Source organism: Natrix helvetica, assembly GCF_964273705.1.
Source record: "Natrix helvetica genome assembly, chromosome: 2".
In the NCBI taxonomy this organism is placed as follows: Eukaryota; Metazoa; Chordata; class Lepidosauria; order Squamata; family Natricidae; genus Natrix; species Natrix helvetica.
Window position 1 is genome coordinate 73658126 of NC_138552.1, and position 25044 is coordinate 73683169.

General features: G+C 38.0%; 1 protein-coding gene across 2 annotated transcripts in view; it reads right to left on the reverse strand.

Annotated features, from left to right (window-relative positions):
- Window positions 1–24823, reverse strand: part of MAMDC2 (MAM domain containing 2) — a 47392-nt gene extending 22569 nt beyond the window's left edge. For both annotated transcript variants that reach the window (XM_081941935.1, XM_081941936.1), the window contains exons 1-3: window positions 24693–24823; window positions 23701–23817; window positions 410–681 (exon numbers count right to left, since the gene is read on the reverse strand). In XM_081941935.1, the coding sequence (XP_081798061.1) occupies window positions 410–681; window positions 23701–23817; window positions 24693–24723 (420 nt within the window). In that variant the 5' untranslated portion in view covers window positions 24724–24823. The remainder of the gene's footprint in view (window positions 1–409; window positions 682–23700; window positions 23818–24692) is intronic.
- Window positions 24824–25044: the final 221 nt, after the last annotated feature.

A 25044-nucleotide genomic window follows, 5' to 3' on the forward strand; every position in this document is an offset into this window, starting at 1 on the left:
AACTATATGAAGAAAGATCAAAGTGAAAGCGAACATTGTACTGTAGAGAATAAACTATTTCCCATTATTTTTTCTTTAAAGACTAGTACAATTTTCTGGTTTTGCTAAGAAAAGTCTAAAATATAGAGCAATTATCTTTTCTGACATGTTTTGTAGTATCCATAAGGACAGCAGGTTCCCCTTCAATTTACACATTAATTAGAACATCTGATATGTTATCAAAATGGATGTGTGGATGTTCAGTATCCTTTCACAAATAGTAAAAATTGTTCCAAATATTTATGTTTCATAAGAAAAGTGATAAACATATATGAAAAGTTATATAGTTCTTTCGATTCATCTACAGTTGTATATGTATGTAGTGTGTAATAACTGGGAACGAATGCAAGGACTTGTTTCAGATGCTTACCTTGAATCTGTCTGTTCTATTTTTTACATCTACACTGGCTATGAGCCAGCTCTCTGAATATTCTGTGGTTGTCCAAAGCAAATGATCAAAGCTTTCACCTTCCACTCTTATATATAGGTTTAGGGTAATAGAACCTATTGGCAATTCTGAAGATGATGCAATCTGATATATAAGTCGAATACAACTCCACTCTCCTGTGTATAGTTCTGGGCTGAGCAATACAGCTGTGTCACCACTTGTTCCTCGTGAGGTATCCACAGAAATGTAATGACCTGAAAATGTACAATGATTGGATTTGAATAAGAAAACATGCCTTACTGATGCTTAGCACTCTTAAGTGCAATCAACCTCACCCAATAATGGCCAGTAATTGAACTGAAGGGAAATTGCCTCTTCTGCTTTTGGTTCAGATGAAGGTTGTGTAGAAATCCAAAATATCTGAAAATTACCATATTGGAGAAGGGTGGATGATTGAAATATAGTTTGCAATACCCGTCCATTCTCTGTAAAACTAAATAGATTTAGAAGCTGCTTTTTAATTTATTATTATTTAAAATAATTAAGTAAGATTTAAAGAAATAATAATATTTTGTAACTATATGTTTTTCATAAACAACCTGTAGGATTAAAATTGCTTATACATTTATCATGTATTATATCCTTAATTAAAGTTTCTCAATTTGAAAGTAAATTATTTTACAGCTTTTGAACATGTGAATAAGATTTAGGTTTATTTCACAGGACTAGGTATGAGGATCTGTTTGCATAATGCTGAACTAGTAAGGTTTTTTAAAATTCCAGAGTGCAAATTGGATTTTCACAATATTATCCTTTTTTGTTATTTATTAAATATCAATGTATACATGACATGAAGTATCTCCTGACTGCCATGATATAATTATAATGGCAAATGAAAAATTCTTGGTCTCCAGACCAAACCTTTTCAAAGAAGCTCCCAATAAACTTAAAATCACAAAAGATACCCAGTACTATATAACTGTTTATAACATCCCAGTAATTTTCTGTTTCTACAAAATGTAGGCAGATCATAGAAATATGTGCACCTATCTTTACTTCATAAATTCACTGTGGTATATAAATTGTAAGATTAAATCAAAATTAACCTTGAATCTGACCTGAAACAAACGGTACAAAACTGAAACAAACATCTTATGCAACTTGAGGGGTGGGGGGGGGGATTTGTACTTTATATACAAAATACATATTCATGACTTGTCTTTTCCTGTGTATTCTATGCTCATTTGACTTGTTTTTAAAAATTCTTTAAATTAAAGCAAATAAATAGCAGGAAAACACTTGATTGAAGAAGTGGAAATATCAGGAACATTACTGGAGAAGTGATGAGGTAAATGTTATAGTACCAAATTTTAAAAAATACTAAGTGTAGTCAAACATCAAAGGAGGATTATAATAAACATAAAACTATGATAAGTAGGATGCCATTTCACCAAAATCTAATGAGAAAAGTAGCTCAGGATGGATATGGGTTCCTAAAGGAGGTGCCAAAAATAAAATTCCAAACAATTCCAGTGAGGAAAAAATGGACAATAGAAAAAAACACCACTGTGGCTACACAAAGGCAGGGAGAGAGCGGGGGGGAGGAGGAAGTAGTCTTCATTTTGGCTTTGTTATTGTAAAATAAATTATGCCATGTGTCATGTGTTCTTGTTCATCTGAGGTTACATTTATCTACTTTTAAGAACTGTTAAGGATCAGATAATTTGTATTATGTCCTATACGTAAAACCATAGAACTCAAAGAGAGTGCATTTTCTCTTTCACATGTACTTACTTGCATGCATGCATATGTACATAAAACATACATGCAGGTTATTGTTTTAATGCATTCTATATTTTCTAGAGTTATTTGAGGTGACATATACATTGAAGAAATAAAAAAAACACATTTCTTCTTCAAAAAGGGGCAAATTACAGTCTAGGCGATTTGACACAATACTGAAAAAAACACAAATAATAAAGATACAATCTTTGAAAAAAAATGTACTAATTATCACAAACTCAGGATTAATTTGTCAAAAGCAATTTGACAGATTAGCCATATCTCATTTATTTAAACTTCCTTATTAGACTATATTAAGACTTCAATAATACATTTAACAAAGTTCTCTATACCATGTTTATTAGCACTCTGAATAAGTGGGCACAGGGTGGCATGACAATTAAACAGATACAATGCTGGCTGAAAATCATCCTCTAAAAATGCCTATCAGTAGGTCCTTGGGGGGAGATCAAGCTTGATGCCACAAAGACCAGGTCCTGGTTCTGTACTCTTCAAACACAGAAGTTAGTGGCTAAGGCACCAGGCTAGAAAGTGGGAAACCATGAATTGAAGTCCCACCTTAGTCATAAAAGCCAGCTGGGTGACTTTGGACCAGTCATTCTCTGTCAGGCCAACCCATCTCATATGATTATTGTAGGGAAAATAGAAGGAGGGAGGTGTTGAAGGTGTATTGGATATGTTCACTGCCTTGAATTATTTGTAAAAATAATAAAGGTAGAATTTAAATAAACAAAGAAATTAAAAAAAATATTAATAGCTTTGAAGAAAAGGAGAGGAAAATGTTTTTATCTTTGCAGCAATGCTTTTGGGGCCCACAAAAGTCCATTCGGAATAATAAATGAGTTTCATTATTTGCCATGCCACTATGGCAGCCATCTTGTGAAGAGGCAAGGTTCCAGTCATTCTCTTTTTAGGAATTTACTCACCACATACTGCCAAACCTCCAGCTGTTCTCTCAAATACAAAAGGTGTCCTATCTCTGCACTTATATTTAATCTATGTTAAAAATTAGCTATTTAAATACCATGTTTATGGTTTTTGTTTATGTTAATCTCAGAAGCTAGAAACTACAGTATCTTGTGGTCTATAATTTTATTAAGCAAGTTCCTGAAAATGGTGGATAGTCAAAATAAAACATGACATTAAAAGAATTGTGAAAGACTAAGCAGAAGACTCGTTTACTTCAGCAGTTTTTCCCCCACAGTGGCCACAGACATCCTGCTCACAGACAGGATACGTGAGTAAATCATCCTGCCTACTCAGATTCTTCAGTAACTGGCATTTACTTCTCCTAAAGGAAGAAAATTATAACAAAAAACTATCCCGATATTTTTAACATAAGTTGGTGATCATAATTATATTTTGTGGTAAGAAATTTTACCATTTAACTCTACATTATGTAGCATTTGTCTGTTTTGAATCCCCACTATTCAACTTAATTGGATGGTGCTGGACTGCAGTACTTAGTCAAACCAGTAGATTTCTCTGTCCGCTTGCTCCAACTGCATAATAAAATCTTACTTGACTTTTTACCAAACTAAAATGGAAGCATTGGTATCTTTTCCTCACCTTTTCTTCAGCCTATAAATCTAACTTATGGGTGTCAAACTTGCCGTGTCACATTGATGTCACGTGATGTATCATGACGTTTCTTGCCTTCATAGAGCTGGGCTGGGCGCATCCTGCCTGTGACGCATCTGGCCCATGGGCCGCCAGTTTAACACCCCCATAATTTAACTAATCACTTTGGCTAATTTTTTTCCCACGTTACTCAGTTATCCAATGTTCTTTTATTATGCAAGGTCCTACACATTTTCATATAGCCAGAGAAGTCTTGTGTCCAAGAAAGTGCCATAAAGTTATCTGAATAATGTTCAGCAAAATATTGAAACTTCAGAAATCTCCATATACCTACTATAATATATTCTTCAATACTAAATACTTTATATCATTACATGATTCTTACTTAATATAAACTGATTTCCACTAAATCCTAATTCTGGAAGTTTTTAGTCATTTCATAACAGTAGAGTTTCAAAATCTCTTCTTGTTCTCTGGCATATGTTCCCTGGCTCTGCCATGATTTTTCATACTCAATTTCACATCAGAATAATTAAAATTATTTTTAGCTGCAGATGGAATGGATAAAATCAACTTTCTAAAGCACTTGCTTATTTAAAGAAGTGAGTTTACAATAAAAGTGAAAATATTTTTAAAATCATGAAAATTATGACTAGATGAATTTTCCTTTTAAATCACTATTATTTTATGTAGAACAGCTTAGATTCAATTATTTAAATCCAGTTAAGCCAGTTGATGAATGGCACTGTAAAATAAGGGGGTTACAAATAATAGCTGTTGTTCCATCATCATTATATTAATGGAAAGTTGGAATTTATTATGCAGGTACATAATTTCTCTTAAATGAAATGTGTATGTTTCCTAAGTGGAAACATGAGAACATTTGAAGAAAATAAAAGTTACAGATTGCCAGTTGATATAGTTAACATTTACTTTATATCAAGTGTTAAGTCATAATTGTTATGATAATAAATTCTATTTTAAAAAGGACCTTTTGTTACAATTGTCTTATATGGCCATGATGAGAAGAGTAACAGTACTGTATGATGGAAATTATATAACAGTGGTCTGTTTTCAAAGCTTTTTTATTCTAACTGCTTATTCATCATTTTGCATATGTTCATACGTGGGTGGCAGAATGTCTAATGTTCCCATTTTCAGACACACAGATTTATAAAATGTCTGAGGTCTTTCCTTTCTAACACTGCTTTCTAAGGAGTTTTGTTCATTTGTCCCAATCATGATATGAACATGCCAGGAAAATCAACATTGTACAGTTGCCACAATGTTGTGCTAGCATTAAAAATGCCCAGGTTTTAATCCACAGATGCTCACTGAAAGACTTGGGCCAGTCACTCTTACCTCAGCCCACCTCACAAAGAGTGGTAGTTGGGGGGGGGGGATAGGATGTAAATCTACATAAATAAAACACTTTCATCCCTCCACTACATCTCAGACATTTCAAGTCAAATAATTGTGCTGATTTCCCTCTACTTGTAACACAAAACTTCCTATGAATACCTGCTCCACTCATAAGAAAACAAAATTCTTTTGGATTTCAAGTAGGTAGATTTATTGCAATTAGCAAGCAGTTGGGCTATATAACCTTGGAAAGTAGCTACGCGTGCCTTAGCCCTTGTCTTTGTGCACGTTAAAGCAGGACCTCCCTGTTGCCTTTCATCTGTTTACTTACCAAGTCTTGGTTTAAGGGGAGGATGCTAACTACTTATTTGATACCAAATAAATGTCTCTGTTCTTGTTTTACAATCTTTTGGAAACACCCAAATTTCATTTTCAGACTCAGAGACCAGACCAAGTACATGGATCAGCCGAAGAAATTAACACACAATGGCTAAAACAATCCCTTTTATTGAGACTGGCTGCAATAAAAGATTCTTGCAAGTCTAATTTATCATATACTTCTTATACTTCAGTGAATGAGGAAGATACACTATATTGCCATCCACATAATCAGAATCAGTTGTGAGCGAATACTTTTGGCAATATAGTGTATCTATCTGACTGCTTACAAATGCTAGCTGTCTGTGGAGGACTTAAATGTTTTTCACCCTTGTAACAGATCTTGCATATCTTCATTAAGGTCATATTCCTTACTCTTTACAGAGAATTCCTTTACAAGGCTGGGACAGTCAACTTCTACAGAGAAATCCATTTGCACATTGTCCAAACAGTCCTTTCCAACATGCTTCTCAGGTCTGTCCTTTAAACCAGCAGCCCCCAACCTTTTGGGCACCAGTTCCATGGCGAGAGGCTTTTTCGTGGACAAGAGAAGGCGTGATTTTGCATGCTACCTGTATTCTGTGGATGGGGCTTCGCTTGTTTGCATGGCGCGGTTTCTGGCATGCCGCAGCCTGGTGCCAGTCCATGGACTGGGGGTTTGGGACCCCTGATTTAGACACAAGGTTGTACCTGTTTTTGAAAAACAGATTTAATATTCTATTAAAATATTCTTGGATGCATCTTCATAAATTGCCCAACTGATGTACCAGAGGATGCAGGAGGAACACAAGTTAAAGTTGGAGGAACTACCCAAATATTCATGACACTTTCCTTCCTCTGCACTTGCAGTCTGTCAGTTGACTTATCCTTGGTCATACATCTTTTCAGAAGAGCACTAGACACAGGTTAACCCAATTGATAGGTCACAGCAGACAGGAAAGAATGCAGGGTTCCCTCCTTTTTTACCCCATTCCAGGATGTGATGCTAGTTCACCTCCTCGTGGTGCACCCTGGATAGCAAGGTAGTGTGAACCAAACGACTAGGAACAAGTGGCAGCCAGACCACATTGAAGAATTGGCAGTTAACGACAGTTGGCAGCAAGATATCTTTGTACAACTCCTGGCTCTCTAAATACATGGCAATGGATAAACAAAATGGCCGTTTTCAAGACAGATTGGGGACATTGTCAGAATATGCCAAATTAATGTTGAAGGGCTCAGCAAATCTAACTGCCTCCTCTCTGAAGACCACATTGCACCACCAGCCCTTCCGAAGGCAGGAAGCCTTAGTGAAGGAGTACAATAAAATTACGAGAAACCCACTTCTTCCTGTGCACGCTTGGGTCCTTGGGTAAATTCTTTGCTAACTGGAGACTCATACCCAGTGTCAGAAAAATGGTGACCACTTGTTTCCATCCGAACAACAAACTCGCCAATGCCACCCCAAAGGCCTACTGAATAACAACCTACTCGCTTATGATTCCCATCCCAAATACCTCAGAGAAACTTTGGATCGGATCTTCTCCTATAAAAACCACCTAGAGAACATGTTTGCTAAAATCAATACCAGGAACAACTTACTTCAGAAACTAAGAAGATCAAGATGGGGAGTCTTAGCCTCTACTCTCGGAATATCAGCACTAGGGTTGGTCTACTCCAGCTGAATACTGCGTCTATGTTTGGCTTAATAGCTGCCACACCAGCAAGATCGATGCTAAACTAAATGGTACAATGAGGATCATAAGTAGTGCATAAAATCTACTCCTATTTGCAGGCTCTCCGTCTTGAGCCACATTGCACCACCAGCCCTTCCGAAGGCAGGAAGCCTTAGTGAAGGAGTACAATAAAACTACGAGAAACCCACTTCTTCCTGTGCATGCTGATCTTCTTCCAATTCTATCAATTGGCAGGCTTAAATCCAGGAAGCCCTGTCTGGCACTCGCTCAACCGCTATCTAACAACTTTTCACGTCAACACACAGCGGAAAGTCAAATGGGCTGCTGAACGCCCAGATACAGGCAGTTACGTAGAGGGCGCATTGAATTGTGGGTGTGGGCATGCACAGGTGTGCAATAGTGCACGCACCCACAATTTTGGTACGCCTACACAAAAAGGTTCGCTATCACTGATATAAGGTGTCCTGCCTGGGCAGGGTGTTGGACTAGAAGATCTCCAAGGTCCCTTCCAACTCTGTTATTCTATAATAATAGAACTCTGAACAGGATCCATACCGGACATGGTGTCTGCTAGGAGTTATTGTTTAAATGGAGGTCTCGTCTCTACCCCTCAGTGTGACTGTGGTGCTCATTGACAAAATATCTACCACATTGTATCTGAATGTCCATCAAGAGCTTACACCAATGTCTGATTTTTTTCAACATAGACCACCCTGTCCTTAAATGGCTGGGTGGACTGGATATTAACATTTGAACTATTATAAGTCCATGTATGGGCTAAATAAATAAATAAATACCCCATTCCACCTCTTTCTGGCAACTTATTAGGCAAGTCAGAAGTAACTAAGCTGCTATTCTAACTATCTGCCTAAACTCACCCAACCCACTAGCTATGTTTGGTATAGTGATTGATAGTTATTTTCCCACCAACAGCAAGTTGGAAGGGTAATAAAACCAGGGAATCCACCAATCTCTTTTCTTTATTTGGCCTACAGTGAGTATGTAAAGTTAGCATATTTTGCTAACTTATTACAGTAGCAGAACATGAATCAGCAATGGGGGCAGCACAATTTATACCATCATAATTTTTTGCTCATTGAAGGACAGGTCAATAGTACTTTTAATGCAGCAGTGAGAAAGAGCTCTAAGAAAACTTTGTAACTAACTTAAATCACAGATTATACAGTAGTGGCTTGTTCAAAATAAAGCAAATTACCTTGGACATAATGAGATTTACTTTAAGTTCAAATTTTGCATATTTAAATGTACTATTTCTCATAGCATATGCTTTTACTTCTACATTGCAGTGCTTTTAGTATAGCTGAGACATTAGCCAGAAATGAGTTGCAATGAAGGCACCATGCAACACAAATCAAGTTTTCTAAACAGTTAATGGAGTAACAGAAACAATGAACTTCACTGGACTGACAATGGTCTCATCTTTTGATCTGAAAAAAAGTGAAGGAACAAAATGTACAATTTCTAAAGAAAAGAAGTTGCATGAGAACAATCTATGAATCACTAAAAGTTGCATGGTATTGCAAAGCAGCAAATCTCTGCACAATTGTTTAGGAGTAATCCCCAGTAAAGTCTGTCTGATTTATTTCTAAGTAACCATACACAGAACTGAATTTATGAACTCCACAGATATATTTATGAATTCATTAGGTGAGCATTTATGTACTGTATCTAATATGCCTAGAACTCTGGGCATGTTATTGCTGGCACTCAAGCTAGAAGTTCTGAGCATTGCTGATATTACAGATAGAACAGCACATTACACAACAAGATCCAGAAACACTCTGAACAAATGGGGCTATCCGGTTGCTCCTGCTCTTTGAAATTGTGGTGACATGCAGACAATACATATATACCTATATATACCTATACCTATACCACCTATACCTATACCTATACCACCTATACCTATACCTATACCTATACCTATACCTATACCTATACCTATACCTATACCTATACCTATACCTATACCTATACCTATACCTATACCTATACCTATACCTATACCTATACCTATACCTATACCTATACCTATATATATATATATATATATATATATATATATATATATATATATATATATATATATGCTGGTTTTGTTGTATTCGGGTCTTTTCCCGTGTAAGGTTGAGATTGTCTTTGCAACGTTTCGGCAGGATCTCACCTGCCATCTTGATCCTGCCGAAACGTTGGCAGCATATATATTGTATTTGTGCTGATAAATACACAAATATAAAAAGGCAACATTAAAAATAAAAATATGGTTTTCTGCCTGGATGGTTTTCTGTAATGAGCCGAAGGACAGAAAGGGGGAGTAGTGAGCTCCCTCCCATATTTGGGCATACCAGAGGTTGCAACACAAATACATACCTATTTCCCTGGCTCAGCTGATAAGGAGGAGAGCCTGTGGCTTAGTGGCTAAGACTCCTGCCTAATATGTAATACAGCCCAGGTTCAAATCCCAGTAAGGGTATGGCTAGCTGATCTGCCCCTTGTGCCCTGATAATCTGCCCCTTGTGCCCTGATCAGTGTACACTTGAGGACCCCATGGTAGCCTTAAGTATGCCTTATTTTAATTTGATGCTTCTGACATGAATAAACAAGCTTTGTTGTTGTTGTTAGTTGTGAAGTCGTGTCCGACCCATCGTGATCTCAGGCCTTTCTGTCCTCTACCATCCTCTGGAGTCCATTTAAGCTCACACCTACTGCTTTAATGACTCCATCTAGCCACCTCATTCTCTGTCGTCCCCTTCTTCTTTTGCCCTCAATCGTTACCAGCATTAGGCTCTTCTCCAGTGAGTCCTTCCTTCTCATTAGGTGGCCAAAGTATTTAAGTTTCAGCTTCAGGATCTGGCCTTCTAAAGAGCAGTCAGGGTTGATCTCCTCTAGGACTGACTGGTTTGATTGCCTTGCAGTCCAAGGGACTTGCAGGAGTCTTCTCCAGCACCATAGTTCAAAGGCCTCAATTCTTTGGTACTCAGCCTTTCTTATGATCCAACATTCTTATGGTCATAAAGAAGCTTAGAGTATTGCATAAACCTACCATTATGGCTTGTAACCTATGAGTTCTAATTTAATCTGGTATATACAGGTGAAACTCAAAAAATTATCATGCAATCGTGCAATATCGTGCAAAAGTTCATTTATTTCAGTAATGCAACTTAAAAGGTGAAACTAATATATGAGATAAGACTCATTACATGCAAAGCAAGATAGTTCAAGCCATGATTTGTCATAATTGTGATTATGGCATACAGCTCATGAAAACCCCAAAGCCACCATCTCAGAAAATTAGAATATTACATGCAATCAATAAAACAAGGATTGTACACAGAACAATATCGGACCTCTGAAAAGTATAAGCACGCATATGTACTCAGTACTTGGTTTGGGCCCCTTTTGCAGCAATTACTGCTTCAGTGTGGCGTGGCATGGAAGCTATCAGCCTGTGGCACTGCTGAGGTATTATGGAAGACCAGGATACTTCAATAGCAACCTTCAGCTCTTCTGCACTGTTCGGTCTCATGTCTCTCATCTTTCTCTTGGCAATGCCCCATAGATTCTCTACGGGGTTCAGGTCAGGCGAGTTTGCTGGCCAATCAAGCACAGTAATCCCACAGTCATTGAACCAGGTTTTGGTGCTTTTGGCAGTGTGGGCAGCTGGAAAATGAAGTCAGCATCCCCATAAAGTTCATCTGCGGAAGGAAGCATGAAGTGCTCCAAAATCTCCTGGTAAACTGCTGCATTGACCCTGGTCTTAATGAAGCACAGTGGTACAAAGTCCTGTTGCTCAGTGGTCCAAAGTCCTTTTTTCTGATGAGAGCAACTTTTGCATCTCATTTGGAAACCAAGGACCCAGAGTATGGAGGAAGAATGGAGAGGCCAATCAAGCACAGTAATCCCACGGTCATTGAACCAGGTTTTAGTGCTTTTGGCAAAAGTAGAACCCTTGCTTATATGTTTAGGATCCAGACCTGAAACATCTTACAGAGGCAAAATACAATATGGCATACCTTTCCATCTATTTACAGAAGCAAATGGGACTGCTAATCAAATAGTTTTCAGCTTTCAATTGGGAATGGGATTGCTTAAGTCAGTAAGGTCACGAGATGTCAGCTTCCTGGGATGTGGCAAGAAGTCCCAGAGCCCCACGCTTCAGGGTGAAAAAAGTCAAAGGGGCAGAGATGGGAGGGGGGGAATAGTTGGGTGGGTGGAGAATTGGAGGCAGTCCCTTTCTTTACTGAAGCTCAGAGCTGAGAAGACCAAGCCTGGAATAGCTTATATTGGGGTTGGTACTCATTTGACAAGCCATAAACCTTGGTTAACGGCTACAATAGAGAGTGCTGAGATTGCTGTGTTCAGTGTGTAGATATTCCAGCCATTAAAAATGTATATGTAATGGAATCCTTTTCTCAGAGTACACACCGAAATATTTTATATTATGCAAATATATTCAAAATGGAATTGTTAAATTATTTACTTTCAGATGATTCAGTCAAGGAAAATATATTTTATCATCTTTACCAGCTTTGTCTCTTTAAATAAAACCTTGATTAATCTATTTAAACTCTGAAGTTTGGGAGAAAAATATTTTATATTCATAAATATTTTCCTCTTCCTAAGCATCTGGCAAGAACATACTCAATGTGCTTTATCAAACCTATCACACACTGGCCTCAAAGAAAAATATACATAACATTTTCTTCTGGAATTATTCTGTATTTCTGTTCTATTAGAAAATCTAACTCCCACTGTACTCCTTCCAATGCTACTAAGGGTCTTTTAATTTTCATATGTAGAAATAAACATCCCCTGATAGCTACTGTTATATGCTGATTTGGCAATTAGGTTATATAGCAAAGCTTATAAACACTAACAATAAATATATATAAAATACATTAAAATAAATTTTTCTACTTGTAATTTCCATGTGAATGTTCTACAATGAATCAATATAAATTATTAAATTGAAAAGAACAGTGCTCCATGACTAATTTGATGGTTCTAAGAAAACTATGACAGAATTATCTCCATATCAGGAGTAACAGAAACATCCTAAAAAAAATACACGGGAAACCATCCTCTGCATCTATGTGATAGTTGCCAAACAAAAAGAAAAAATTCTTCTTTTAAACACTAACTCCATAACTGAATAAAATGTGTCCAGGTTTTATATTTTAGAACTAGAACTTGGTGTTTTTTTTACTAGTTGGTAGCCGTGTCAGCATTTACTGCACTAGCTTTTAAGTGGAGCATTTGTACCTTTTCCTTTTACTAATATTATTTCTGTTTACAGCTGCCATGTCTGATTTACCAGTACAGTAACCTGGCTTAGGGCTTGCACCAGCCAATTTTGTCTGATTCATCTGAACTGGTTGACAACTTTTTCCTACAGAATTGCCAACACTGTACCAGGGCCAGTAGCTGAGAGATTCTTTTCAAGGGTTTGGTTTTCCTCCTAGCTTCATCTGCTAGGAGGATGGACTTATTAGCGTGCTGTGTGAATACAGTTACTGTCTGCATTTGCACAACACATTAAATACGTGTTGTGGCCCACCAGCGGCCTGCAGAGCTAACAGCAGATTTAGACAGTGAGGAAGTTGAGGAGGAACATGGGCCAGTCCTGGAGTCTGGGGAAGGCTCTGATGAGGGCTCTATGTCGGAGGCAGAGAGTGGGCAGAGCCATATGCCAGTTATCAGCTGCCTTCAGAGGCAGACATCAGTGAGGCAGATGAACAGCTGGAGCCTGTTCCCAGTGTGCACATGCACAGAGTTGGCAGATGAAGGGAACAGCTAAAGAACAGGGGTCGACTTGGGAGTAAGGCCACAGGGGAAGATGAATGACCCCTCCCAGAGCAAATAAAAGAGGAGCGAAAGGGGAGTGGAGTTTTCAGGAGACAATTAGTTTGCTTAATTGGTTCGTGACTCTCTGAGATTCCTTGTCAAGTTTTGCAGATATCGGTCTGGCAGCTCTCTAAGCCATATAAGGCCTGTGACTGTAAATCCTCCTTTGAAAGACTTTGCTGGATGTGAATGAACAAAATTCACAGTAAATTAATAAAAGGGTTTTTTTGTCAGGACAAGCAGTTCATGCTCTTGGGAAGCCTAGGTCAGAACAACATGATCATTTTAATTTGGATTTACTGGATTGACCACGTTTCTCAGTTCACACAATAAGATGAACCTAATGGTTAGATTCTCACAGAACCCTTACAAAGTCAAAACTAATCAAAACCATTTGTGTGATTACTGATGGGTGAGAGACTACCCCCAGGGCAATCAATGTCAAAAGTAAAGTCAAACTTTCTTCCTTTCATAATAGGAATGTATAATAAGGAAATGACAGCTTCCTCTATTGGCCCACCCCCCCCCCACAAAATTATTGCAGGAATTATTTGTTTCATAATTTAGATAGCACACCTGCTTTTCAAAAGATGATGGATGACATAGTCATCTGGATCAATCCATCTCCATAAAGAGAAGTGCAACACTACTGAGAATAAAATGACATGTACAGAATTTTGGCAATGTGAGCTACAGTAGGTTTTTTTTTAAATTACATTGCCTTCCTGTCTAATTCTATTGCCCAGATTCAATATAAAAATACCAAAATCTGCCAATCAGGTTTGGTAAAAGTCCTAAAACTTGAAAAATGTTTTCTTCTGAAAAAGACTGAAATCAGCTCTACTTCTTTATAAAATAAAACCCTTATTCCCCTTGTCAGCTCCATTAGCAGGATCATGCTAGTTTCCTGCTCTCATCATACATTCATAAATTTCCAAAGCAAGAGTCCCAACTAAATATTATCCTTTCAGAAGAATTGTAACTAGACACAATAATGTAATTATTTTTAATTCATTAATGTCATCACAGCTAAAATATCATAGCTAAAAAGCTGTGTGATGCAGTGTCCTCATTTCTTCTATCATAGAGACCACACATGGAAATTGTGTTAGGCACAAATACGCATCCCCAGTTTTTTTTCTTCCACTACTTTAGAATATTTTTACTCAAAAGAAAATTGCATATTCCAAAATATTCCTGAAGAAACTAAAGGCAACACTCAAGTTGCTTTTATTTTAGCAATGCAAAACTATACATTTTAAAGAACCATTAATTTTTACTAAACTGCTACAAATGGAAATCATAACTTTTATGATTTATGAATTTCCTGATATACCAAACCACTTACAGAAGATCAGGGATTACATTTTATACAAAGATTTATCAGCATAAGACAGCAAATTTGGTGAGAAAAGGCAGTTGCTCTGCCTCCAAAGTAATCCATCTAAATCTTTCTAGTCTACAATTTGCCAAAGCAAACATGTCAAAAAATAACTGCACACTCCTAAAGAAAAATATTTTTAAAAAGCTGACAGTATGCATTCATGGTAATATAGGCAAACAGTGAAGGGTTCCAGAGGCAGTTATAATACTGTACATGGGAAATTCCCTTTTCTACCAGATCATGCTGCTTTCTACAAAGATACGCGTTAAGATTTCCAAACATATTTTTACTCTTACACTAAGCTCATGAAAATATGCTAATCCTAAAGTATTGTTGCAAATATAGGGCCAAAATTGTAAGACTGTCTGGGCAAGTTCCTTTGACTCAATATGAATCTGACATAGCTCTCAACAATGTAAAATGCAGCAAAAAGTCCTATTCTGATAACCTGTCATACATCTCTAATTAGTGGACCAGCAAAATATTGTGCACGTAGTAAAATTGGAATCAGTAAGGCATTTGAGAAAGTAGATCACAACCTTCTTGGTAAGATAGAAAAATGTGGGATAAACAGCATCACCACCAGATGGATTCATAACTGGCTGACAAATCACATTCAATGAGTAGTCCTCCATGGAACTACATCTACATGGAGAAAAGTATGCAGTGGGGTACCCCAACGCTCTTTCTTATGCCCAGTACTCTTGAACATCTTCATAATCTATGAAGATGAGGGCACAAAAGGGGAAAACATCAAATTTGCAGATGATACCAACCTAGGAGGAAAAACCAATACTTTAGAAACTAGGCCCAAGATCAAAAAGGATTTAAACAGATTTGAACAATAGGCCCTAGCCAATAAAATTCTATTCAGTGGCAAGAAAAGTAAAGTTTTACACTTAGACAAGAAAACCTCCAAAACACAGGTATAAAATAGGTGGCACCTGGCTTGAGAACAGTAACAATGAGAAGGATTTAGGAGACGTAGTGAATAACCACTTAAATATGAGCCAGCAGTGTACTGCAGTTGCCAAATAAGCCAATACAGACCTAGGCTGCATCAACAGAGAAATATTATCAAGATCACATGAAGTATTAGTACTGCAATATACTGCTTTTGTAAGACCATACTTGGAATACTTCATCCAATTTTGGCCACCATGATATAAAAAAGATACTAAGACTCATTTTTATTGAGCAGTGTTTTTGTTTTACTGTTTGTCCTGTATTTGTTAATTTTTTGCATAGTTCCTAAAGTATAGTCCCAAATAGAGCCATAAATTAATGCCATAAGTGTTGGCATACTAAGATCTTAAACATTTCACTACTTATTAACTTTTAAGAAATAAACATGGTATGGCCACAAAGTCTATTTTGCAGCACTTACTTAGCATCTAGATCAGATTGGCATCTACCAAATAAAACTACTACCTAAAAAGGAAAACAGAACAAAGTTGTATAAACTGAGCCAAACTGCACTCGGTGATTTCACTGACCTAATGTAGCACAGGTTTAAACAGTATAATTCCATTCAGCATATGAATTGTTGAGAAGGAGAAAGGCTTTCAGATATATTGTATATGTTCACTGACTAAATATAAGACATAAGTAAATTAATGAAGACGAACACAACCACCACCACCTGTAATTGATTTAGAATTAGGTAATACAAAATTTTAGAAGACTTCAGAATCTTATAAAAGTGGGTTCCTATTATGCTATTCCTAAGTATCTTTATTGTTCTTAGGAACTCCAGTAGATGTGCAGAGTGACGCAAGATTCTTTCATTGAAAAAAGAAAAATAAATTTTCTGTATATTCAGTTCAGAAAATAAATATTCTCCTCAAAGTGATTTTCAATCTAAAGACAATTTGATTCACATGTTTTCAAGAATTCTTTAGGAGCAAGGAATGATTTATGGCAGCTCTAATTATGAAAAGCAATGGTTAGAATAAGAAATGCTGACAGCTCTTATGAAATGAATTAATAATCTAACTGTCTTATCAAAGTCAGGTTAATAAGCCAATTCTAAATTTCCCTCAACCCCCCCGCCCCCCCCCAAATGTGAATGACAGAAGCTTAACTGTACCAAGGCAAAACAGTTAATACCAGAAAAACTGCAGCACAAAATACTACTCAAAAGCACAGAAAACGACTGTCTCAAAACAAAAATATTTTTAACAGTATGTCGTGTTGATTTAACCAGATTATTGTACTGTTCATCACATACTGTACAGCTGTTCTATGATTAATTGATATTATTCAAGCACAAATTTTCAGGTCAGTCACTAGAATAGCAGCAATAAATCAAACTGTGTAAGCAAAGATACTACTAAATTGAAAATATCATGTAGTTTCTAAAAAAATAAAATAAGATTTTTATTCTTTTGCATGTCCAAAAATTTGTTTTAAATGAGTGAACTCAAAAGTTGAAATGGGAAGCTACTCTTATTTCTAAAAAAAGGGTAACATCTCTGTAATACATATCATATACCATAAAACATCGCAATATACTACGGTATGCTACACGTTATGTTTTGGACGATGTACGCACATGTTATCAGTAATGGTGACACACTCACTTCAACTATATAAACTGCAAAGCTTATTAGATTGCTGTTAATAATGCTACCAAAATTACCCTTTCTTCACCATCACCCAATTGAAGTTGAGCATCTGAGTAAAAAGATAAGGCCTCTTGGGATTCAGTAAGAACCATGGTGAATAGCTGAACACAACATACAGTCTTAAGTTACTCACATATGCTATAGAGTAATTATAGGCACAATGTAGCCAGAAGTATTTTTAATGCAGCCACAGTATAGTACATAAAGCAATCATCTCCAACATCATACGTATATGTGGGCCAATGCCTGGAATTCCATAGCCAGTAGGATTATTGCTGTGAATTTAGACAGCTGAAGTCTACACAATCCAGAGTTCTTTGGCAGTGAATCAAATTATACAATTCTGAAGCACATTAAGGTCATCATGAGTCAATTTTTCAAGAACATTAAAAATTTCTTCTCTTAATCACTTCAGACAAAAACTCCATCAAATGTAGAATCCCATTTCTAATAGTCCATCGGATGCTCCCAGAAAACCACAAGGAATTGTCCTACACTGTTTAAAAGACAAAACATAGTCTTTCAAAAAAAAGGCAACATCTAGTTTTATGAGTTTTTAGACATCCAGATTTTAACAGAATAATAGGGTTGAAAGAAAGGTCTTGGAGGTCTTGCATATTTATAGTAGGGACAATCTTCAATACTCTATGGCCCTCTAAATTCAGAATATCTGATTCCCCAAACATGATCTCTCTGCTAGTTTGTCCTGAACTTTCACTTGCCTCTAATACAATGAAAGCAAATGATTATACAACTAATGTATTGGACAAGGTAGCTTGCATTTTTGGAAAGGAAAGTAGCACTTCCTCAATATAAAAAGTAAGATTTAATATTATTCCATTTTCAAATGTGAACAGTAAAACAGTATCTTATTTTTAAATATTAAGCACTTTATGTATTTCTTATTTATCTGATATTTGAATCTTTATGAGATCTAGATTCTCTTTTATTTGGAGCTAGGCTTTTCTCAGGAGCCCTGGTGTTTTGGAATATACGATTCTGTAGAATCTCTACTAATGTTCTTAAAATGTTACTTTTCATAAGAAATTAAAAAGCCTTCCTCTTCCGTCCAGCTTTTTCCAAATTAATCCTCTTCTTCAAATTTTTGTTCTGACTTTAATTTTTCAATTTATTTTATAGAATATTTCAACTGGCTTTAATTTTCATAGGTATAAATCTTCTTTAATTTTATAAGCTAGAATAAAAACATGAACATCAGCTGTTTCCTTAATGATTTGCAACCTATAAAAGATAAGCTTCCATATGGAGGTACATATATGCATGTAGGGCTCCTTTCATATGGAGAACAATACATATTCATTTTCTGAATGTTGTCCCTCTGGAAGGAGACATGTGCTCTCACTAAGCCCTATAAGTATAAACAATACCAATTACATATCAGTGAGGTCTGTGGCCTGTGAAATATCAAGAGAACATCCCTAAAAGACTGTTTTCAGTCTAGGAAGGATATGAATATTGTAAATCAAATGAGAAACTAGCAATGTCAGTAACTTCTAAGTAGAGAAACACTGGTGGCTGCCAAGGAATAAGACAAATTCCTGTTGAATATTAAGAGATTTTAATCATAAGAACAATTCAGTGTTAGAACTGGTTACCAAGGGAACTGTGAACTAGATGCGTGCAAGCAAAGGAAGCTGAACAGCTATCTGTTATGAATGCTTTGGACTGCTGCATGGATCACAGGACTCCATTCAATGGTCTAAATGCCCCATTCAATCAGTGGCTTCCGCAGGAGGATGGTAAAAACCAGCAAGATGGAAAGAACATTCGAATACAAGACCCATTCTTTTTTAAAAAAAAAATCTCTTTGTAAAATTGACCCAAGATATTATGGCTACCATAACAACCAGATTATTACAAAAATGACCTACAGGGGAGAAGGAATCATACAATAAACCTGGTTCTTGTCTTAGAGTGGAGTTTGGAGATACTACTGTTTACCACAGCACTCCAACCCACCCCTCCAGGAAGATTAGACCTATTCAATCAGTCCCTTTGATCCCAGACAACTCTTGGTTCCAACTTGGAAGGAACAAAGGATTGTCCCCAATTCTGAGAATTTGGTTGCTGCTTAGAATGAGGTAGCAAGGAGGTTTTAGATTGGATTGCACCATCTTGCCTGCAACAGATCTCATTATGCCCCTGGTTACTGAGGACCTCTGCAGAATAAAGCAGCAGAAGTTATGCCTAGGGAGCCACTGGAGGAAATCTAGGAACAATCCTTTAAAGTTTACCTGATGGAAGAAATATGTGTGTTTCTCTTATGTGGCTACTTTTGCTTTTGATCCAAGCCCCTCCTGGTTTGTTGAGCCTCCAGACAGGTAGCCCATGTCTGAGTTTCCAGTGGGAAACTATGAAAGGGGCACTGGTTTGTCTCTCCTCAAAAGAACATCTTTGGATCAGGCAGAGCTGGACTATTTTCATCCAGACTCCAATCTTCCTTCTTTAGGGAACTTTTTTTTTTAGAAGGTGGTTAGCCAACAGGTCCAAAGTGCGATGGGAAAAGCAGATTATTTGGACCCTTTCAGTCAGATTTCAGACTAGGCTACAGTAATAAGCCACTTTGATTGTGCTTGATTACCTCTGGTTGGCTCAGGATAGGGGAGGTGTATTCATCCTGGTCCTCCTTGACCTCTTAGCAGTCTTTAACAACATTAACCGTAGTATATGCTTCTGGACTAGCTGAGAGGTTTGGGAAGCTGTTTTGTAGCTGTTCTTCTTCCAGGGCTGATTCCTATTGGTAATGATGGGAAGAGGAAGAGTCTAGATCTAGCTCCTACTATGTGGGGTACTTCAAGGGTCTCCCCTCTGCTTTTTAAAACCCATTCTGGATGAAGTCACCTGTGAGCATGGAATATGGCAATTGTATTACATTAAATGGATAAACAGACTAACCTAGCAAATAGAAAATTGTATTTAAAAAAAACTCAATATGCAAGATGAATAGACAGTATAGGAATAGATGGATAAATGGTAGCTCTAGGCTAAGTGACTTAGACTCAACTTGCTGAAGAACTTTACAAAATGACTCTGTGAGCGAAAACAGAAAGATAACACAACTTTCCTCAATAACTTTGTTTGAGCTTCCCCCGCGTTTCTTATCTTGACATAGATATATTGCTTGTACAGAAGTCTCTTCTAGCTTTGATAAATACTAAAGAACACCAAAAGGAGAATGTGACCTTGGAGCCTTTTCTATTTGCAAAAACTAGAAGAGATTTCTGTGGACTGATGTACATGGAAAAATCACTTTCAGTTTTGTAAATATAGGTGATGCTGAAAAGAGGCTCTGAAGCAGACAAAAGAAAGCAATAGGGTTGCTCTTAAATCCTCTGCCCCTATGCACTTCAAAAATAAAATTACCTTCCTTTTACATTTTGATTCTACCAGTTCCATGAATGAGTTTGGCCACCTAACTCTTAACAATCTGTCTGGATGACATACAAAATAATTAAACAACATACAAGAAGAAAAGTCACATCACTAAAGCAAACTAAAATGATTAAACGGAGATCAGGACTAAAATATATCTCACCCAATGAGAACTCTGCTTTTCTTTATCCTCATGCCTAAAGAAAGAACCAGGTCTTACCATAACTGTCTTTCTAAAGGCTTGCAGGAATTGGGGCTGACTAGTATTGGAGGTGGAGATTGTTCCAAAGGGCAGGAGCCATCACTGAGAAGTTATTTATAGGTTATATAAGGTTTCAGAGAAGGGATCTGGAATGTATCCTCTCTGTCAAAATGTGTGAAAAGGCAAATACCCTTGGGAGAAGGTGGTCCACAATAACTTATGTCAGTTCATTCCTTCTGTCCTACGTATTTACAAAGCCAAAACGCTGGCCCAAACTCTTTACGGCATTCCCATATGGATACGGGGCTTCAAGGATTGCATTGAAAGAACCCAGGCTGCTTTTCTTAGAAAACTTCTGGGTCTTCCCCCTTGTGTTGGTTTTGGCCCGATATACCTGGAACTGGGCATTCAATCGGTGGAATGTATGGCCTGGATAAACACCTTTAAATGGTGGTTTTGGGTGCTCTTTCTGGCAGTTTCTGGCAGCTACCTCTCCCTGGTGTTCACGGATTCCCATATTTCTTGCTGGGAGAAAGAGTTGCTGAAGAAATTTCATCTGCTAGGTTTCACGGAGGATGCCTTGGGAAACTACGACCTCAAGGATGCCCAATTTAGGATAGTCCAACGGCTTGTGGACATTGATTTACAATATCTATGAGCCAGAGCCAATAAAACTTGCTCCCCCTTGACTCTCAACCAAGTTAATAACTATGGATTGAGGATGGCTTCCTATTTTTATACCCTAACCATTCCCAAGTATAGAAGAGCTTTTTCCCTAGCTCGCTTCAATGTCTTGCCCTCAGCACTTCTGGATGGTCGTTACAAGAGGCTCCCGATTAATAAACGGCTGTGCCCTTGTGACAGAGCCGAGGTTGAGACAGCGGAGCATGTCTTTCTATTTTGCCCTATGTATAGCGCGGACAGATCTAGGTTACTGTCTCTTCCTGAAATCGTCCCTTCTGGACCTGATGGCTGTGATTTGTTTGTGCATTGCCTTGGGGATGTCTCCTCGTACATCACCTCTCAGGTTTCCAAGTTTTTCTTGAGAGCTGTAGAGGAGAGAGCTGTAACCTCCCTTAGTTGGGCTTTTGGTGACTGGCTGCTGTGTCTCTTTTGTAGTGGTCGTGTTTTGGTCTGTGACTGTAAATAAAGTATTATTATTATCAAATACCCTTGGGAAAAGGTGGTCCACAATAACTTATGTCATATAGAGAGCTTTACAGATGATAACCAAGAACTTCAATTGCATTAGAGGCCCATAAGGAGCATGTTTAGCTTACTGAGTGAAGCTATTATACAGGTGTCACAAGAAGCACCCATAGTTACCCATGACACTGAAATCTGCACCAACTGAAGCTTAAGAATGGTAGTCAAGAACAGTCTTATGCACAGTAAGTTCTAATCCATTTAAGAGATGAGTTCTTACTCATGAGTGACTCTGAGCAGGTCCCCGAATCCAGAAATGGGCACAAGGGAAAGGCCACTTGGTCTTTTCATGAAGGAACTGTGAGACAAGGAACACCCCCAAGTTACAAGCACGTCAGTGTTTCTAGGACCGGTGGGACCCAAAACACACATCCACTTGCTCTTGGCAAGTTCACTTAAGTAGACAAATCAAGCAATATACTATTCAGTATATAAGCATATTGATCATCAAAACTTCCTGGGGAAGCTTTCCAGAATCTAGGCTTTTTATAATCTTTTATGTCAATGCGTCTTAAAGTATGGCCCAAAGACCCTCACCTAACGCATTCTCAGGAAATCAAAACTATTTGTCAGAGGATAATTATATTAAGGATAGCTGCAAAAAATGTAAATGTCATTTTTCTCATTTTTCTGTTTGTTAAAACAAAGTTTTTTTCATGAACATATTTAAATTAATCTAATGAGTTTAATATTTCTAGTTCAGTAAATACTGAACATATTCTACACATGCATACCAATTTTTAAAAAGGCATTATTTATATAATCCATACAATACAAACAAAATTTATTTTGTGGTCATCTATAATTTTTAAAAGTGAGAAGGGGTCCTGAGATCAGAAAATTTAAGAATGTTTCATTATCTCCTCCCCCATCTATTAAACAGGACACCAAAAATATGGAACATTCTTTATTCACAGATATTCTTTACCAGAAAGATGCAAGACATCCTGTCTGCTACAAACATACACTATATTGCCAAAATTATTCCCTCACCTGCCTTTACTCGAATATGAACTTACTGTAAGTGACCACCAAGTCGGTCCACCCTTTGCAGCTATAACAGCTTCAACTCTTCTTGGAAGGCTGTCCACAAGGTTTAGGAGTGTGTTTATGGGAATTTTTGACCATTCTCCCAGAAGAGCATTTGTGAGGTCACACACTGATGTTGGACGAGTTTAAGTGGCCTGCCACTTCATGGCTGAGTTGCTGTCGTTCCCAAACACTTCCACGTTCTTATAATACAGATGACAGTTGATTGTGGAATATTTAGGAGTGAGGAAATTTCACGGCTGGATTTGTTGCATAGGTGGCATCCTATCACAATTCCACGCTGGAATTCACTGAGCTCCTGAGAGCGACCCATTCTTTCACAAATGTTTGTAAAAACAGTCTGCATGCCTAGGGACTTGATTTTATACCCCTGTGGCCATGGAAGTGATTGGAACACCTGATTCTGATTATTTGGATGGGTGAGCGAATACTTTTGGCAATATAGTGTATCAACATCTCTGCTTGAGACAGTGATAAAATGCTTAACTACTTATAGACAGACCCCCACAGAATGTCTGGAATAATTTAAATTCAAGTAAGTCATTAAGTCAGTCAGTAAAAAGGTTTGTGTGGAGTATGGAGGTGTGAGTGTGCATTTTTTTGAATTTGGCCTGCAACTAAGTTTGTAGGTGGAAATCCAGCCTTTTAAACATCTAAAACTAAGGAAAATATAATACAGTGTTAATTGAAAAGATGTGGTTTAAGAAAACAAGCTTAGGATGACCCTAGAGAAACCTTTTTCTTACCTTCCTCATTCAAAATCCACGGAAGAGTGGTGATGTCCGTTTCATAGCCACAAGTGTTGTCTTCAAAGGCACAAGAGCCAGTAGAGTATGATTCAAGGGCTCTGGTTAACTGCAAAACTAAAGAAGACAAAGCTGGCTTAGTTTGCAACATAAAGAGAGTGACTCTGCTGTGAAAGGGAATCTGTGAGAAATATGCACTTCAGGAAAGCAAGTACAGGGCAGCCTTTGGCTTAATTCAATGGAAATCAACTGTGCATTTTGCAGTAGAAGCAATGAAAACTGCAGTAGCAGTCCTAACAGTTACCAAGACTGTCTCCCAGTCTTACAGATGCAACACGATTGCACCAGATTCCAATACTAATTTCATCTTATTTGCTACTCTAAAAATCTAGTACAAGACCCAGTAACTGCATGTTTCATGCACCTGCTCTTCTGTCAATGTCCTCTCTGCCTTTCTCTATCAAAAACTTTTTAAAAAAAATCTGGGAAATGCAATATCCCAAAATCAGTTCAGCTCCATCTCTTAGAGACCTCAAGATGCCAATCCTAGAACAAAGAAGTCACGAATACAGACTTCAGTACAGAATTAATTAGGAGACTTAACACTTTTTTCGGATTCAATAGAGACCAAGTTATCAGCCACGTGCGATATACGCTGTGTTTCTATGACACACCCATTTTTTGTGGACGGTCCCCTCTCTCTATGCAATTACCACTTTCTCAGTCTCACAGTCCTCTTACTAGAAGGACTTTAACTTCGAGTAATCCCCCCCCAAAACAACAGGGGCGTTCATACTATTCCCTCATAATAACTCTCCGTCTATCTGTCAGGCTACGGTTCGTAAAGCTTCTGCTCCAATTCCGTTTGTCCCCGAGGCTCTTCATCGTTTTCGCCGCAAAGCCAGCTCAACGCCACCCTCACCCACCCCCGTTCCAGGTGCAGGAACCGAGCCGTCGTCGTCGCCTCCTCTCCTCTCCCGCCGCCGCCTTACCTTGCACGGCGAGAAGGCAGCGCAAAATCATAGCGGCGCAGGGAGCGAGGAGGCAAGGAGGACAAAGCAGTTCGCTGGGCACCGCGCGGCCAATCTCCCGCCTCGAGGAGCCGAAGGAGCTGCGCGCAATGCCAATTTAGAAGCCCCGAGCAGCCGAGGCGAAGCAGCAGCCCGGGGCGGGAGGGGGGGAGGAGGGGCTGAGCTTGGACAGCCTCGGAGGCAGCCTGCCAGCGCCGAGAGAGGGAGGGGCTGCTCAAAGCAACAGAAGAAGGAAAAATCCGCGAGGGAAGCCCCGCGGTCTCCACATGGAGTAAAGTCTTCTCCTCCCTCAGCCATTGGCAACAGCTCCCAA